We start from the raw sequence: 18,031 nt of genomic DNA, 5'->3' as shown, positions 1-18,031 counted from the left end.
CAGTCCCAATAGTACAGGATAAAAGGTTAAAAGTAACGTGATTTTTTTTTGTACTTGTTCCTTTCTCTTGTTCCAGACCTGTCATACAGACTTGCTCTGTAATATCTAGGTGGGCAACCATTAAGATGTGTTTTACTGTTAACAACAGTAATTAGTAACTAGGTCTCAATAGCACAAGATAGTGGGGTAAAGTAACCCATGTTTTAACAGTGGCCTACATTGATAACGACACCTCTTAGCCACAATGCAAGGAGGATGGATGTTCATGGTCAAGCTTTGTTTTCCCAAAACCCACTTTTGAAGACCCCCCAAATCGCCAATACAAACATGCATACAGTGTACTTACTGTGGCTGTGCTACAATTAACAGAACTGGCATGGAGATCTATTATTTCAGGAAGCAGGGAAAACGGGATTTTTCACTTCTGATTGCCTCACCTGCTCAGTCACCCCAGTCAGTGACAAGGACAATCAGGGAAGGTACGCAGTCCGGTCCTGATCCCGGTTGCGCCTCCACGGAACCGCACAGCTTGCACTCTACCCCATAGCGGACAAACCCAGGGTGAGTTAGCTCCCGATCCCGGAGCCTCGATCTGTCCTGCAGGCTGTCCAGGGGGTTTACTGCACTTTTACTAACAGGTAACCCCCCAGAAGCAGAAAATCTAAATATAAAAGTCTATGATTTCCTGCCAAAGGATGTCCCGCAGGGTGAATCCACAGCACAAGGGCAAGACCCATGCCAAAAACAAATTAAAGTGACTAGAAATTTTAAACTTAAATACGAGCAGAAGAGATAAACACCTTGCAGCTAAGTCTGCAGGAAATTAGACTGGTGTTCCAGGGGTAAGCACATGGATATGACCACAGAGGGAGGGGTTGGAACTTGGTTTTGAGTTCCCTGCAGTTCAAGGCTGGGAGAGATACATAATCCTGTCGTGAAGCTTCCAGAGGTTATTTTACAAGAAGGAGAAATTAGGTTCTTACCTGCTAATTTACTTTCTTTTAGCCTCTCCAGACTGGCATAGGCATCTTACAAGCAGGTTATATCTCATCATGACCAACAGGTGGACACTGAGACAAAACTTTGGCATGGTCAGAGACAAGATGGCGGTGGCGTGATTGCACTCGGAACTGATGTTCCATCTTACCTTGCTGGTTTTGCCTTCTAAACATCTTTTCCTCGCTGAAAAAGAAAAATGCCCCATACTAAACGCAAGGGCATTCTCAGGAGGGACTCCTCTGCCCCTGGACAATCGCTGATGGATCAGTTCCTGACAAGCTCCCCGGTAACTGAAGGAGGAGAAATCATGCCCGCTGAAGCCCCGTTAGAAGGAGCTGCCGGAGCGCTGGGCCTGGAAACATCTCTCTCTGCTCCAGCAGCGCGTTCACTGCCAAATCCGGCGCAGCACAGTGCTTCGCGTGAGAGAACTGAGCAATCGTAAAGCTTGGCGTCCTCACATGGAGGGGGCTATAGCACTGGACAGGACGCCAAGGCAACATTCTCTGGGGTTGAAGAGAACTCAGACCCCTCTGCAGTGACTCTTGGAGCTATTTGGAAGAGTTTTCAGAGACTTGAAATTGCAGTCACAAAAACATCTGAAGATATATCCAAGGTAGCAACTAAATTAGATGATTTATCTTTGTCAGTGCAAAATATTCAAGCTGAAATGCAGAGAAAGTTTGATATGGTGGATAAGGAGATTTCCTCATTAAAAACTTTATCTTCTACAATGGTTCAAGATAGAACTTATCTTCAACAAAAAATTGAAAATTTGGAAAATTTCAGTAGAAGACTGAATTTAAGAGTTTAGAATTTTCCTAAATTAGCTGTTGGGACACCTAATGAAGTTTTCAAAAGATATCTTCTTGAGACTTTAAAAATTCCATCTGAGTGTATTCCGCCTATAAATAAAATCTATTACCTCCCAAGAAAAACATAGAATTCCTATCCTCAAGAATTAGATTTTAATAATTTGACTACTATTCTTGAAACTACTCAGGAGGAAATTCTATATAGAGGAACCATGATTGTTTCATTAGTGTTTGAGCAGGACTTAAATATGATAATGAAGAATTATTTTCGTCTTTCCCAAAATTTGTTTCTTGGAGAAAAAATCTGGATTTTCCCTGATGTTACTAAGTCTATTCAAGTGCGGAGGTAATTATTCTTAAATATGAGGGAAGAAATAACAAAAATGGGAGGGACCTTCTTATTAAGTTATCCCTGTAAATGTGTGATAAAATATGCAGGGAACAAATATATATACTTTGCACTGGAACAACTTCGTAGTTTTCTGGACTCTCAAAAATTGATTATGTTTAAATGATTTTTATTATTCCAGTAGTAAGAAGCAAATACAAACAGTAGTACCATTCAGGAAATAACATTTTCAACAATATAATCAGTTCCCCTCCCATCCCCCCCCAAGAATCCATGGCCAGTCCAACAGCTGAGAGTGGGAATAAAATCTTAAAGATTCAAAAGTCTACTGCGAGCACGCGGTGTGAGGTCCTGCCAGAAGTGCTCCCACACCTGACAAAATTTGCGACCCGGGCCAAGAGTCAAGTCTCCCACCATGCGTCTCTCCAGTGTTGCGTGCACTATCATTAGGGATCTCCATTGTGCATATGACGGGGGATCACGGGAGAGCCAGTTGGTGAGGATGGCTTTTTTTCCCATCAAAAGGGCTCTGGAGATAAATGCTGACATTCCCCTGGGTTTGGGCAAGGCTATATTATAAAATCCAAATAACGGCCTCGGTTGCGGAAGCTATCGCCGTCCCCAAAGCGATGTGGTATATAGGCCCAGATGTCTCCAAAACTGTTGGATTGCGGGGCAGGCCCAAAACATGCGACTCAAAGATGCGTGAGCCTGATTGCATTTTGGGCAAGAATGTGACGCAGTAATCCCCATCCGGGCTGCACGTTCCGGTGGAATGTAAAGTCTTAGAAGAACAATTTTCAATTACATTTCCCAGTGAGTAATATTGGGTGACACCTTCTGAATGTTCTTCAGGACCCGTTGTAACTGTTGAGCAGTCAACTGGCAATGCAAGTCCTCAGCCCACGCTGTCGCTAATATATCCAGATTCGTACTTGGTTGGCAATCCCGGATTCCCACAATATGAAATCGTAGAGGAATCCTCTGTTGTGCTGAAAGGCTGAAGAGTTCCGAAAGCGCCTCCCTGCAGACTTCAGTAAGGGCAGCCACTGGGAGGGACTGAACATAGTGACGGATCTGGTAATAGGCGAAGAGATCATTAGCATGTAGGTCAAAAGTCCGTTGCAGCTCGGCAAATGTGACCAGGCTCCCCTCCTCCGAAAACAGGTGAAAAAGATATTGTAGACCTTGTGCTTGCCACCTAAGAAAGGTGGCATTTTGCATGCACAGCTGGAAAGCTCAATTGCCCTGTATAGGCAAATATAAAGACATCCTAGAAGACAATTTGGTTGTTTTACAGACCCATCTCCATGTCCTTCTGGCCGGCGTAAAAATGGGGTAGTGAGACACCAAAGGACGCATCCTCGGATCCGCCACATGTAGAAAATAGCTCACATGGAACGGAGCCAGCAAAGATAATTCCAGTGGTGTAGCAGAAAATTCAGATGTTCCTCTAATCCAATCATTAATATGTCTCATCTGACAAGCCATAGCATACCAACGTACATTTAATAAACCATAGCCCCCCCTATCCCCGGGCAGACACATCCGTAGCAAGGGCATACGTGGTCGCTTACCACCCCATAGAAAACACTGTAGCTCTTTCGTTAAACGAATGTTATGGGCATGGGACAGCAGCAGAGGTAAAACCTGAAAGCGATATAACCATTTGGAAAAGAGCACCATATTAAAAAGGGCTACCCGGCCCGTCACCGATAAGGGAAAAGTGGACCAATTCTGTAGATGTTGTGAGGTGTCTTGAAGCAATGGGGTGATATTGCTGGTGTACAGTGTCGTAAGGTCTCGGGGGATCTGTACCCCCAAATAGCGAATTGAAGTCTGAGCCCACGTAAATGGGAAGTGACCGCTCCATGTCTGTTGTAGTGTCATGGGGCTAGCTAGGGCCATAGATTTCTGGTAGTTCAACGTAAATCCCGAATAAAATTTGAATTCGTCAAGTGCTTGCAATAAATATCAAACAGAGTGAGCGGGGTCAGTTAGCAAAAATAATAGGTCATCTGCAAAGGCCAACACTTTGAGTGAATGAATCCCGAAGTCCATACCCACTATGTCGGGGTCCTGAGACACTGTGCGAAGAAAGGGTTCGAGGTACAATAGAAATAAGAGAGGGGACAACCCTGTCGAGTTCCCCTCTCAATAGGTATTGGGTCAGTAATAATGTCATTGACAAGTAGTCTTGCTGTTGGAGTGGAATATAAATTGCGTAATGCCGATATCCCCATACAATTTAACACAGCAAAGAGGTACGTCCAATCGACCTGGTCGAATGCCTGTGCCGCATCCAAACTGAGTAGAAGCATAGGAGTGTGATGGAGTTGCGTGTGCGCTAAGGCTATCAATGATTTACGTATGCTATGTACTGCTTGTCTACCCTGTACAAAGCCGACTTGTGTGGATGCAATCACATCGGGGAGAAGGGTCGCTAATCTATCAGCTAAGATTTTGGACAGAATTTTGATGTCTACATTCAGCAAAGAAATTGGGCGATAGGACTCGGGAGCAGAACTGTCTTTGCCTAACAAAGGGGGTATTTATTTTATCTTATAAGAATATTTGATTGTAAATACAAGTGATATGTGAAAATTGTTTGTATTATGTTTAATTCACTTGTTGTAAGATTCAAAAATGAATAAAGATTTACAAAAAAAAAAAAAAAAGAACTGTCTTTGCCAGGCTTCAATATCAACGTGATTAAAGCCTCATTCACTTCTCCAGGGAAATGTTCATCCTGGATTACCTGGGAGTAATAGTCCCTCAAAAAAGGACTAAGCTGCCCTGAGAGCAATTTATAAAATTCTGCCGTAAAGCCATCTGGCCCTGGAGCTGAAAAGTTTCGTTGATTGTGGATAGCTTTATGTAGTTCTTTAGGGGTGATGGGTGCATTAAGAAACCTAACATCCGAGTCAGAGAGTGGCTGTAAACCGGAATCCGTGAAATAGTCCTTAATAAGGGGTTCAGCTCCCGAGTTCCGGTGCCCATATATCTTCCCGAAGTGGGACTGAAAAAGTTGTGCAATGTGTTCAGTAGTGTGGTGAAATTGGCCCGTATTATCCTTCAATCCCAGAACATAACGGTGACCCCGCACCTGGGAAGTCAAGCGGGCTAATAACTTCCCTGCCCAATTTCCATAGCGTCAGTAGCAAAATTTTTGATACAAGAGCATTTTTACCGTGCGCTCATGTATATAAGAGTTGAGGGTCGTTTCCACGGAAGCTAAGTGTTCCCTAGCGTGGCGGGTCGGGAACAGGGTATACTGACGCTTAGCGCTTGCTAGTTCTTTTTCCAACCACAGTATTCCCCGGGACAAACGGCGATTACGCGCTATTACATAAGCTATACAATCTCCTCTGAGCACCACCTTAGCTGTGCTCCAAAACAGTGTTGGATCATTGCTATGCTGACCATTAAAGTCTAGGAATTCACCCCATTTAGTCGCTAGGTATGTTTTGAAATGGTCATCAGAAAATAGATAACTAGGGAAGCGCCAACGTACAGGTCCGCGTAAACCGAAGCCCACATTCACATCTAGCCAGATCATCGCGTGATCTGAAATCACCGCCGGGCCTATTACCGCTGTATCTACATTTAGAAATGCTCTGCGCATGGTAAGGATGTAATCTATCCTAGATTGTGTGTTATGTGTTCTGGAGCGGTGTGTGTAATCCCGTTCAGTGGTATGGAGAATGCTCCACTGGTCCACCAGATCTAAAGTGGCGCAAAGATAGGGCAGGCCTCTGGTATGAGATATACTCGCACCAGGTCCCGGCTGAGAACGATCACAAGTCGGGTCAAACACCTGATTGAAATCTCCTGCAATGTATACCGGATCAGTAACTCGCCCAAGAAGTATGGCAGTGAGACCCTCAAAGAAGGAATGGTCATAGAAGTCGGGAAGTTCTGTTTCACACAACGAGTGGTGGGTGCTTGGAATGCTCTCCCAGAGGAGGTTGTAGCAGAGACTACTGTTCTGGGTTTCAAGCGCAAGTTGGATTCATACCTTCTTGCAAATCACATCGGGGGATACGGGAAATCCGGGTCTCCAATAAGAAGCACCTAACTGGGCCTCCGCGTGTGCGGATTGCCGGACTAGATGGACCTAGGTCTCATCCAGCGAAGGCGTTTCTTATGTTCTTAAGTTGATTAGATTGGATTGGCAGGACCTTTCCTTTGTAAATCCATGCTGGTGGGGATCCCTCAGCCTCTCATCGTCCAGAACCATATCTAATTTGTATTTAATCAACGTTTCCATAAGTTTACACACTATTGATGTAAGACTTACCGGCCTGTAATTTGCAGTCTCTGACCTGCATCCCTTTTTGTGAAGCGGAATGATGTTAGCTGTTTTCCAGTCTACTGGAACTTTTCCCGTGCTCAGGGAAAGATTGAAGAGCACGGCTAACAGTTCTGCCAGGACATCTCTCAATTCCCTAAGCACTCTGGGGTGCAATTTATCCGGTCCCATGACTTTGTTCACTTTGAGCCTTGATAATTCTTGATAGATGCTGCTGGTAGTAAATTCAAAATTCCTGAATGGGTCTTCTGAGCTCTCCCTTGTTTGAAGCAGTGGACCGGATCCCGGCGCCTCACAGGTAAAGACTGAGCAGAAGTATTTGTTTAGTAGTTTGGCTTTATCGGAGTCCGATTCTGCATAGGTACCGTAGGGTTTCCTATAATATTTCGGATTTTTTGTTTAATTTTATCTCTGAATTTCTATAACAAGAGGATTCTTGTAATATGATTATTAAAACTTATAAATAAATAAATAAAAAAAACCAAAAAACTTTGGCATAGTACTTAATAGGTTACTCCCCCTAATTACCTCATTCTGTCAAATAGCCAAGCAGAACTAAGAAGTGTAAACAGAAAAAAAAAAAAGAAAACTCCGAACAGGAGTAAGAACCTGAATGCTGTTGGAAAATGCAAAGGAGAGATCTCAACAAGAAAATGTCCCCAAAGCTCACCAGCCGAGCCACAGCCGCTGTTCAATTCTCCCCGGCCCTAGAAAAATACTAGAACCCGCAGAAAAAAACCTAAATCTGCACGCGTAACACCTACAAGAACAATACAACAATAGACAGGGTGGGGTCCTATGCCGATCTGGAGAGGCTAAAAGAAAGTAAATTAGTAGGTAAACCTAATTTCTCCTTCTTTAGCAACTTTCCAGACCGGCATAGGCATCTTACAAGTAGGACGTACCAAAGCAGTCCCATTATGAATGGGCCCCCCAAGGGCTGACACCAGAACACGCTCACTGAACACTGCGTCCCGACATGCCTGAACGTCTACACGGTAGTGTCTGACAAAGGAATGCAAGGAAGACAAAACAGCAGCCTTACAAATATCCACTGAAGGCACTAGCGAAGACTCAGACCAAGAAGCTGCCTGACTCCTAGTGGAATGAGCCTTGAGAAATTCCAGAACAGGCTTTTTCTGAAGAAGGTAAGTAGAAGCAATAGTCTCCTTGATCCAGTGTGCGCAATGATAGCCTTGGAAGTGCCATCTCCCTTATGAGGACCCACTAAAAATACAAAGAGACGATCTGATTTTCTGAACGCCTGAGTCCTTTTGACATAAGAGCGAAGAACCCAAAAAACATCCAACTTGCACAACTGATTCTGTTCTGAAGATCCATCCCAAGAACCCAACTCTGACTGACTGACATGAAAAGAAGAAACTACCTTAGGCAGAAAGGAAGGAACAGCCCGCAAAATAACCCGCTCCCTAGAAAACTCCAGGAATGGAGACCTACAAGAGAAAGCCTGCAACTCAGAAACACGTCTAGCAGAAGTAATTGCTACCTAAAAGACCGCTTTAAGAGCAAGATCCTTCAATGTGCAGGCTCCCAAAGACTCGAAGGGTGGGCGCACCAGCACAGATAAGACCAGATTAAGATCCCAGGAAAGAACAGACAGTCTAACGGGAGGCTTGAGCAACTTGGTCGCCCGCAAAAAATGAACATCAGGAATGGCAGTCAGACACTGACCCTGTAACAACCTCCAAAAGACTGATATGGCCACAAGCTGAACCCGAAGAGAAGACCAAGCCAGACCCTTGTCCAGGCCATCCTGCAAGAACTCTAAGATGTTAGGCAGGGAAACACGAAAATAGACCACTCCATGCACAGCACACCATTCCTCAAATATACACCAAACCTGCACATAAGCTCGATAAGTGGAAAGTTTCTGGGACCCCAACAGGGTAGAGATGACTCTATCTGAATACCCCTTCTTACCTAGGTGTTCCTTTTCAAGAGTCAAGCCGTAAGACAAAAGGGACCCGGATCGAACATGGGAATAGTACCCTGAGTCAGAAGGTCAGGCAAGAGAGCCAGAGCAGGTGCCTCACCAGGTCCGCATACCATGGTTGTCTGGGCCCACCAGAATCACAAGGCCCGGATGACGCACAATGTGAAGAAGAACTCTGCCCACTAATGGCCATGGAGAGAACACGTACACCAGATCCCTCCGTTGGCCATGGTTGGACCAGAGCATCCAAACCCTCGACCTGACAGTCTCTGCGACGACTGAAGAAGTGGATTGTTTTGGCATTGACACTTGTGGCCATCAGGTCCACGAGGGGCTGACCCCAAGCTTGCACTATCAACTGAAACGTGAACGTGAACTTGCAGGCCTTGAGCATGCTCAGATGCTCAAGGCCCAGCAGACGAGGAGGCCGAGCTTCAAGAGTGCCCAGATGAGGGTAAGAAGCGGCGGGGGGGGCCCAATTGTGTCGGGGGATGTCGGATCGTGTCGGGGGGGGGGGGGGGTCGGATCGTGGTGGGGAGGTGCCCAATCGTGTCGGGGGGGGGGGTCGGATCGTGGCGGGGGGTGCCTGATCGCAGGGGGGGCCTTCAAGGGGAGCAATGCCGGTTCTCGGGGTGGGGGGGGAACGCATCAAAGCGAGTTTCCATTATTTTCTATGGGGAAACTAGCTTTGATAAACGAGCATTTTGGATTACGAGCATGCTCCTGGAACTGATTATACTCGTAATCCAAGGTACTACTGTATAGCTGTTTCTGTCGGTTTTGAGTGTTGAAATGAACTGTGATCATTGAATGAAAAAATGAAAATTCCCAAACATAAAATATCATGGAATTGACAAGATTTTTTAGATTTGATTAATTTAAACCATGTGAATGAAATTTGATTAAAGATTAATTAAGATTAGGTAAGGAGATATATCAATTTTAGGTATAAATAATTAATTTATGGTAGGGAGGACGGGTTCAAGCTGGTGATATGAGGCTTGTTCCTGTTTATTTTATTAATTATTAGAGAAAATTACCTGCAGCTCATTTTGACTTTTATTAATGGTACTTTTGACTTTATAATTAACTACTAGATTACCATTCAGTTTTCTTTAGTCTATTGTTCTATTACTGTCTGATAATGACATAAGCAGGGAGAACAAAGTCAAAATATCATCTACAGTAAGCAGTAACTGTAAAGCAGGGCTGGCTCAGGAGCTTAAAACACCCTAGTCCATGCCCTGCCCTGTGTCCTGCCCCCTGTCAGCCAGTTTTCTCCTCTGATGCTAATGCTCAGTCCTGGCAGGATAGGTTAGCATCAGTGTCAAGCAGTAACATCAGAGTGCTGAACTTCCTTCCTCTGATGCTCACGCTGGCCTATGAAGCCATACCCTGCCAGGACCGGGCAGCAATGGCAGAAGAGTGAGGAGGAGCGAAGTGTTCAAGCTTAACTTATGGACTGGTGATGTCACAGCCCTGGACTTGTGGTACCCCTTAGTGCCTGATCCATAGGTTAAGCTGGCCCTGCTGTAAAGGAAAAAACAGGCAAATACCATCTGGAAGTCGTACAGCCTTTGTATCTATGTCTCTGGCCCATAACAAAATCCCAAAACAAAGGGCAAACCTCTTTCTATTGGATCGTAGAAGTAGCCGTTGTCTCGCAGATTGCTGAAGACTGACGGTATAAGATCAGTCAGGTATTGCTGGGCAAAGGCTCGGGCTGCAATCTTCTCTGCTGTCTCCTTCTCTTTCAACAGTATTTCCTTCTGTTGCTGCTTTCGCCGTTCCTGTCAAACATTTGGACACCAGGTAAGTTCTAGTTTTTTAAAAATTCTTCTCTGCCCAAACAGAAAAGCAAGAAATTACATTTAAGAGATTCTAACAGAATACAGTAATGAATAAAGAAGAAACTCCATTTGCATGCTGCTCTCCACAGCTCATGTATACCTTCTCTGATGGGAAAGAGTTGTCAATGTGCTTCTTACACACTGAGAAGGGCTATGTTTTCACACAGCAACAGAATCATCTTCAACTTTGGGCATTTCAAAATCACAGACATTCAGGCCCTGATTCTCCAAAAGTGCATCCCGATTTTAGGCAGCTGTAGGCGTCCTACAGCTGTCTAATCAGCCAATCGGGATGCACGTTTTTTAAAAAAAATGCTCCCCCGGCAGGCCTGAAGGCGCCTCCGGGAGCCTAGGGAGACCCGCAAGATGCCTAAGCTCGCCTAAGGGCCTTAGGCGGGCCTTAGGCGAACCTAGGTGGCCCTACGCGTCTCCCTAGTAGAGGAAGAAACCTTAAAATGTAGGCCAGCAAAATGCTGGTCTACATTGTAAGTAGACGCAGCCGCTATACTTATCGCGGCAAGGGATCTCTCTGCCGCTATAAGTATAGCGGGCCGCGGCCTGTCCGATCGGATGCCCCCCCCCCCGACACTACCAACCCCCCCCCCCGACATTACCGATCTCCCTCCCACCCCGACACTACCGATCGCTGGCAGGCTGTCCAATCCTTCCTGCCCGAAGACGGCACCCCCCCCTGCCCGAAGACGGGACCCCCCCTCCTGCCCGAAGACGGCACCCCCCCTCCTGCCCGAAGACGGCACCCCCCCCGGCGCTAACAACCCCCAAACCTCCAAACTAACCTGTTCTTCAGGCCAGACGGTTCTTGCCCGTCTAGCCGGTAAGCCCGCCTCGTCGAAATGAGGCGGGCTCGCCCCTTCCCGGCCCATCCCGCCGAAGCCTAAGGCCTGATTGGCCCAGGCTCTAGAAGCCTGGACCAATCAGGCCTTAGGCATAGCGGGACCGCCCATCCCCACTTAATCTAAGGCCTGATTGGCCAATCAGACCTTAGACTTAGTGGGGATGGGCGGACCTGCTATGCCTAAGGCCTGATTGGTCCAGGCTTCTAGAGCCTGGGCCAATCAGGCCTTAGGCTTCGGCGGGATGGGCCGGGAAGGGGCGAGCCCACCTCATTTCGACGAGGCGGGCTTACCGGCTAGACGAGTAAGAACCGTCTAGCCTGAAGAACAGGTTAGTTTGGAGGTTTGGGGGTTGTTAGCGCAAGGGGGGGGGTGCCGTCTTCGGGCAGGAGGGATTGGACACTCTCCTGCCAGCGATCGGTAGTATCGGGGTGGGAGGGAGATCGGTAATGTGGGGGGGGGGCGGTTGGTAGTGTCGGGGGGGGCGGTCGGTAGTGTTGGGAGGGGGGGCATCCGATCGGACAGGCCGCGGCCCGCTATACTTATAGCGGCAGAGAGATCCCTTGCCGCGATAAGTATAGCGGGCCATGTCTAATCTAACCCGATTCTCTAACCAGCGTCTGTAACATGGACGCCGGTTACAGAATCGGGGTTTTAGTGTAGGCCGATTCTGAATAGTACGCCTCTCCCGGGCGTCCTATACAGAATCAGGGCCTAGGTGTCTTGCGGGCCTCGCCTTCAATATAGGCGACCTGCCTGGGGAGCATTTTTTTAAAAAAACGTGCATCCCGATTGGCTGATTAGACAGCTGTAGGACGCCTACAGCTGCCTAAAATCGGGACGCACTTTTGGAGAATCAGGGCCTCACTGCCTTAGCATATTTCCTTAGATCAGGCTTCTCAAACCTATGGCCCACAGGCCCAAACCTGGCCTATCAAGAGCTTTTACCTGGCCCTCAGAAGTTCATTAGGATTCCTGTTTTCCCCATTGCAACCTGGCTGTCTGTAAGCTTGAGTCATGCAGTGCTGGAATTTCAGGTTGATCTTGTGATTTCAAATCTTTAGACTTGAAACTGCAAAATCAACTCAAACTTCTGGCACCATGCAGCTTAAGCTTACAGACAGCTGAGTCACAGCAAGAGAAGCAGGAATCCCATTGAGCTTCTGCTACTGGAACCAGGGTCTGGATACACTAAAAATGGTCCTTAAGACTGTTATTATCTTGATGGATTTATCAAGTGTTGTTGTTGAACCTATGTATCACTTTTTATTGTACACTTGTTGAATGATTAAAAATGAATAAAGAATTTTAAAAAAAGACTGTGTGCGTCGCTGTAGGCCAAATTTTTGTCAGATTTTAAACCAGCGAGCAATATTCCAACAAGTTTGCATGCAAATGAGTTTTGCAGAGATTTGCCGTAATCCCATCCGATACATTAAGAAAGTGACTCTTACACATGCGCAGGACTGGTAGGGGAAACCTGAACAGCTGAGTGGCAGGGGAAGCCCTGAAGCAGCCTCCTGCCACTTAGCTGTTCGGAGCAGGTAGACTTTTTTTCCTCTCTCTTTTTTTAATGGCATAGATGTTGTGCTTGTGTTACAAAGCAAGGAAGTTGACTCAGTGACTCCACAGAAGAGTGATTGATCTACCCCCTAACCGGTTTAGCGACAATCGTTAAGACACACGGTGACTTTAGTGCATCTGGGCCTAGGTGAGGGAAAGAGACTGGTGAAGGCTTAGGGGAGGTGGGAGGGACATGACAGAGAAAGAGAGAGAGCGAGCCTTTTTTTTTTTTTTTTTTAATCTTTATTCATTTTTCATCTTATAACAAGTGTATCAAGAAATAACATTTGAACTTAAAACATCACTATTACAATCAATTTAAATAAATGAATTATACCCCCCTCCCTCCCATTCTTCCCATATCATATGCATTCAGATATATTATCTAATATAATAAAACGGTAAGCCGCGCATGCGCACTTCCTATGCGTGCGTCCGTTTTCCATGAGCTGTAGCACACATAGGAAGTGCGCATGCGCGGCTTACATTAACGGGTGCTAGATTTCTCCCCAACCCAACGTCTCCCTTATCCTCCCCACCCGCCATCCCACCTTTCAAACTGTTATTTAAAGTCGGCGACAGCAACAGCAGCCGAGTCCCTCTGGTTGGAAGCGTTCACTCTACCTCTCTGACACGACTTCCTTTTTCATGCCTGACAATTTGAAGGTAGGATCGTGCGGGACGCTGGACCGAGGTGGTGGATTGAGAGCCAGAGTCCGCTGCCGGCCGCTACCACCCCCTGCCTTCTCCGTCGCCTCCTGGCTCCAGCGGCATAGGCAGCACTTTAAACACGTTGCTTCGCGCCCTTCTCTGCCGATTTCCTCTGCCGCGTCTCTGATGACATCATCGGAGACAGACGCGGCAGAGGAAATCACCAGTAGAAGGCTGCGAAGCAGCGTGTTTAAAGTGCTGCCTACGCGGCTGGAGTCCCGAGGTTTGTCGGCGGTGGGAGGGTCAGGAGCAGGCCGGATCGACAACGCCAGTAAAAGAAGGGGGAGGGGCCGAAAGGAGCAGGGAAGATAAGGTAAGAAAAGGGAAAGGAGGAGTGGGAGAAAATGCCGCTACTGCTTCTACACAGGAAAGGGGGGGGGATAGGAGGGAAATGCTGTTGCTGCTGCATAGGGAAGTGGGATGGAAATGCTGCTGCACAGGGAAATGGGGAAAAATGACAGACAGACAGACAGCGGGAGGGAGGGAGACAGAAAGAAAGAAAGACACAGGGCCAGGGAGAGGGACAGAAAGACAGAGAAAGGGGGCCAGAGAGAGAGTCAGCGGGAGAGGGAAAGGGGGCTGCTTTGGGGAGAGGGGTGTGCTTGGGGCAAACAGCTTTGCTCTGGGGGGAAGACAGAAGGGGCCATGGAGAGACAGGGAGAGGGAAAGGGGGCTGCTTTGGGGGGAAGGGTGTGCTGGGGGCAGACAGAAGGGGCCATGGAGAGATAGGGAAAGGGGACAGACAGCTTTGCTCTGGGGGGGAAGGCAGAAGAGGGCCATGGAGAGACATTTGGGGGGGAGGTGGGTGCTGGGGGCAGACAGGTTTGCTCGGGGGGGAGGAGGAGACAGAAGGATACAGACAGCGGCCAAGGAGAGAGAGATAAAGAAACACAGACAGACAGACACATCTATTCTAGCACCCGTTAATGTAACGGGCTTAAAGACTAGTACAATATAATCCTTCCCAACATTTAATAAAGAATCAGAAACCCTCCACCCCTAACCCATCATATCAATTGTATTATATTATTGTATTGTATTATTACGGGAAAATGTTAACTACTCATTACAATAATCTGTAAACGGTCCCCAAACATCATAAAATTTACCAAAATATCCTTTTTGTGTGGCTAATATAGATGACATAAAGAATTCCACCAAAAACTGTAATTTAATCTGCTCCAATTTTTCCAATTAAATGTAATCTGTTGAATGGCAACTCCTGTCATAATAAGTAAAAGCTTATTGTTTTTTGATGAAATCTGACTTTTTGCTCTCATTGACATGCCAAATAAAATAGTATCACATGTCAAGGCTACCGGGTTTTCTAACAGCCTATTTATTTGGCCCCAAATTGATTTCCAAAAAGCCAAAATAAAAGGACAATAGAACATTATATGATCTAAAGTCCCAGCCTCAAAATGACAATGCCAACATCTATTTGACTTAGAGCTATCTAATTTTTGTAAACGAACAGGGGTCCAGAAAGCTCTATGTAAAAGAAAAAACCAAGTTTGTCTCATAGATGCAGACATTGTACATCTCATCCTCCAAGATCAAATACGTGCCTATTGAGACGTCGTAATTTGATGCTTGATCTCAATGCTCCAAATGTCTCGAAGACCATTTTTTGATTTTTTATTCACAAATCCAGATATTAATTTATACCACTGTGCGGCCTGGTGTCCCAGGAAATCTACCTGAAAGCATAAGAATTCCAAGTTGTATTGATTATTGAGATTTCTCCATTCAGTGAACCCCACCTGAATGGCCTGCTTCAATTGCAACCATCTAAAACTTTGTGAATTAAGACCAAATTTATGTTGCAACTGTGAAAACTCAAGCAGTTTACTATTAGATAAAACATCTTCTAATGTACGTATACCTGCCATCATCCAGTGCTTCCGAATGATCTTAAAACCGCCTATTTGAATCTTGGAGTTTAGCCAAATAGTTTGATTTGTTGATTTATGAATTGGAATAGGTGTTAGATTATTTACATACCTTAAGGTTTTCCAAGTATCTAATATAATAAAATGATAGGCCGCGCATGCGCACTAAAAAAAACGTGTTCCCTGATCTGTCGCGAAAATACAACTGCGCATGCGCGGCCCCGGCTTTCAAATAAAAAAAAATTTACATAGCTGCGGCGGCCTTCCTCACCCCAGGCTCCTCTCTCGAACTGGACCAGGATCGACAGAGAGGAGCTGCGGCGGCGGCGGCTTTCAACGACAAAGAAGCTGCAGTCGGGGCCTCCCCCGCCACGCACAACCAGCTCCCTCTCCTGCAGCTCAGGCACCACAAGCGCGCAACCCGGGCCCCGAGTCTGCCTACCCTTTCCCCCAACACAGCGCATTTCCCCCCTCCCCCAACTAATCAATAAATGGAGCCGGGCCTCCCTCCGCAACAGACCAGAGGAGTTCTTTGCCGCTCACCCCCCTTCCCTTGCCGCTGACCCGAATACCTACCCGGCGATTCAAGAAGCCTGTGCAGCAGTCTTCACACGCTGCTTCAGGCCCTTCTACTGCCCTGATTTGCTCTGTCGCGTCTCTGATGATGTCATCAGAGACGCAGCAGAGCAAATAAGGGCAGTAGAAGGACCCGAAGCAGCGTGTGAAGACTGCTGCACAGGCTGCTTGAATCGCCGAGTTACAAGGGAAGGGAAGGGAAGGGAAGGGAAGGGAAGGGGGGAGGGCTGCAAGGACTCTATCCGAGTAAATAAAAAACTCTGGACAGGGGGAGCAGGAAGAGGTCATGATGGACGGGGGGGGGAAGGAAGGGAGGCCTATTGTTGGACAGGGGGAGCAGGAAGAGGTGCAGATGGACAGGGGGGGAAATTAAGGAAGACCTGCTGATGGACAGGGGGAGCAGGAAGAGGTGCTGATGGACAGGGGGGAGGTAAAACAAAGGGAGAAGGGCTGCTGCTGGATAAGGGGAGCAATGAAGAGGTGGTGGTGGACAGGGGGAAAAAATTAAGGGAGGCCTACTGCTGGACAGGGGGAGCAGGAAGAGATGCTGATGGACAGGGGAAAAATAAAGGGAGGACTACTGCTGGACAGGGGGAGCAGGAAGAGATGCTGATGGATGGGGGGGGAAATGAAGGGAGGCCTACTGCTGGACAGAGGGAGCAGGAAGAGGTGATGATGGACAAGGGGGAAAAAAGGAAGGGATGCCTATTGTTGGACAGGGGGAGCAGGAAGAGGTACTGATGGACAGGGGGGAGGTAAAACAAAGGGAGAAGGGCTGCTGCTGCTGGATAAGGGGAGCAATGAAGGGGTGGTGGTGGACACAGGGGAGGTAAAAAGAAGGGAGAATGGACAGGAAAAAGTGGCTAAGGAGACAGAGAGAGAAAGAAATAAAGACAGACACACACACATATATTCTAGCACCCGAGGGAGGAAAATGCTGCACAGGGAAGTAGGGAGGGGGGGAATGCTGATGCGCAAGGAAATGGAGGGGGAGGGAATGCTGATATGGCTACTGTACAGGAAAGTGGACAAGGGGAGATAAATGCTGCATAGGGGGCAGAAAGAGAGATAAATAGAAAAAAAGACAAATAATAGGAGGGAGGGAGACATAAAGAAAAGAAGAAAGACACAAGGGCAGGGAGTGAGACAGAAAGAAAGACAGACATACATATATTCTAGCACCCGTTAATGTAACGGGCTTAAAGACTAGTCAACTAATATTCTATTTTCTTTATATATCCTAGGCATCTTGATACTAAGAACATGACAAAGTCGCAAAGGAAACATAAGTCACCATTCCAATCATATCCAATACGGGATATTTTCAATGGGCTCTGGGAGGACCCAGTACATACCTTGGCACATAATATAGGCTTGATGATACCTATAAAAATTGGGAAAATTTACCCCTCCCTCTTTAATTGGCTTTTGTAAAGACACTAAGGCTATTCTAGCAATTTTACCCAGCCAAATAAATTTTGTTAGAATACTATTTAATTTTTTGTAAAAAGACCCCTGAAAAAAAACTGATATACCCATTTGGTAGCAAACCACAGGCAAGATCATCATTTTAACAGTTTGTACTCTCCCCCACCAGGACAAATGTAGAGGATTCCATTGCTCACACATTTCTGTCACCTTCTGCAATAAAGATTTTTCATTTATGGGGGCGTGGCTTGGCGTGCGCATAAGATTGAGGAGTGATCGCGATGCTCCTCTAACCTGGGCAACAGTTTGAAGTTATTGAAAGGTTACTTTGATTTTTATTTCTTACCCGCAATGTCGGATTTAGTGCGGAAGTATGGCTAATACAGGGCAAACTAAAAATGAGCCTGCTTGTGCGGGAGGAGTGGCGAAGCGCCAAAAACAAGAACAGATGACGCCGTCAAAGGTTCCTCTTCCAGGAGACCTAATGGAAGTGTTAAACTTAAATCGGCAAATGGAGGTTGCTAATAAGCGAATGACGACCTTAGAAGACAAGATGGAGCGATTGAAACTTTCTGAGATACGATGCAAAAATGACAGTTTAATTGTGCAGGAATTAAAGAAACAACTTGAAGAATACGAAAATAGAGGTAGAAGAAAGAATATAAAAATTATTGGATTAGATGAAAATTTGGAAGGGGGGAATGTCCAATTTCTAGAAAACCTTCTGCTTA

The 18,031-nt window shown here is 46.4% G+C and overlaps 1 protein-coding gene across 3 annotated transcripts in view; it reads right to left on the bottom strand.

Annotated features, from left to right (window-relative positions):
• Positions 1-18,031, bottom strand: part of RSPH3 (radial spoke head 3) — an 89,585-nt gene that overhangs the window by 22,761 nt on the left and 48,793 nt on the right. For all 3 annotated transcript variants that reach the window (XM_033939919.1, XM_033939918.1, XM_033939920.1), the window contains exon 6: positions 10,054-10,216. In XM_033939919.1, the coding sequence (XP_033795810.1) occupies positions 10,054-10,216 (163 nt within the window). The remainder of the gene's footprint in view (positions 1-10,053; positions 10,217-18,031) is intronic.

This window comes from Geotrypetes seraphini, chromosome 3 (assembly GCF_902459505.1).
Source record: "Geotrypetes seraphini chromosome 3, aGeoSer1.1, whole genome shotgun sequence".
Lineage (NCBI taxonomy): Eukaryota > Metazoa > Chordata > Amphibia > Gymnophiona > Dermophiidae > Geotrypetes > Geotrypetes seraphini.
The sequence above is the reverse complement of the archived record's forward strand: the minus strand, read 5'-3'. Positions and strand labels throughout refer to the sequence as shown.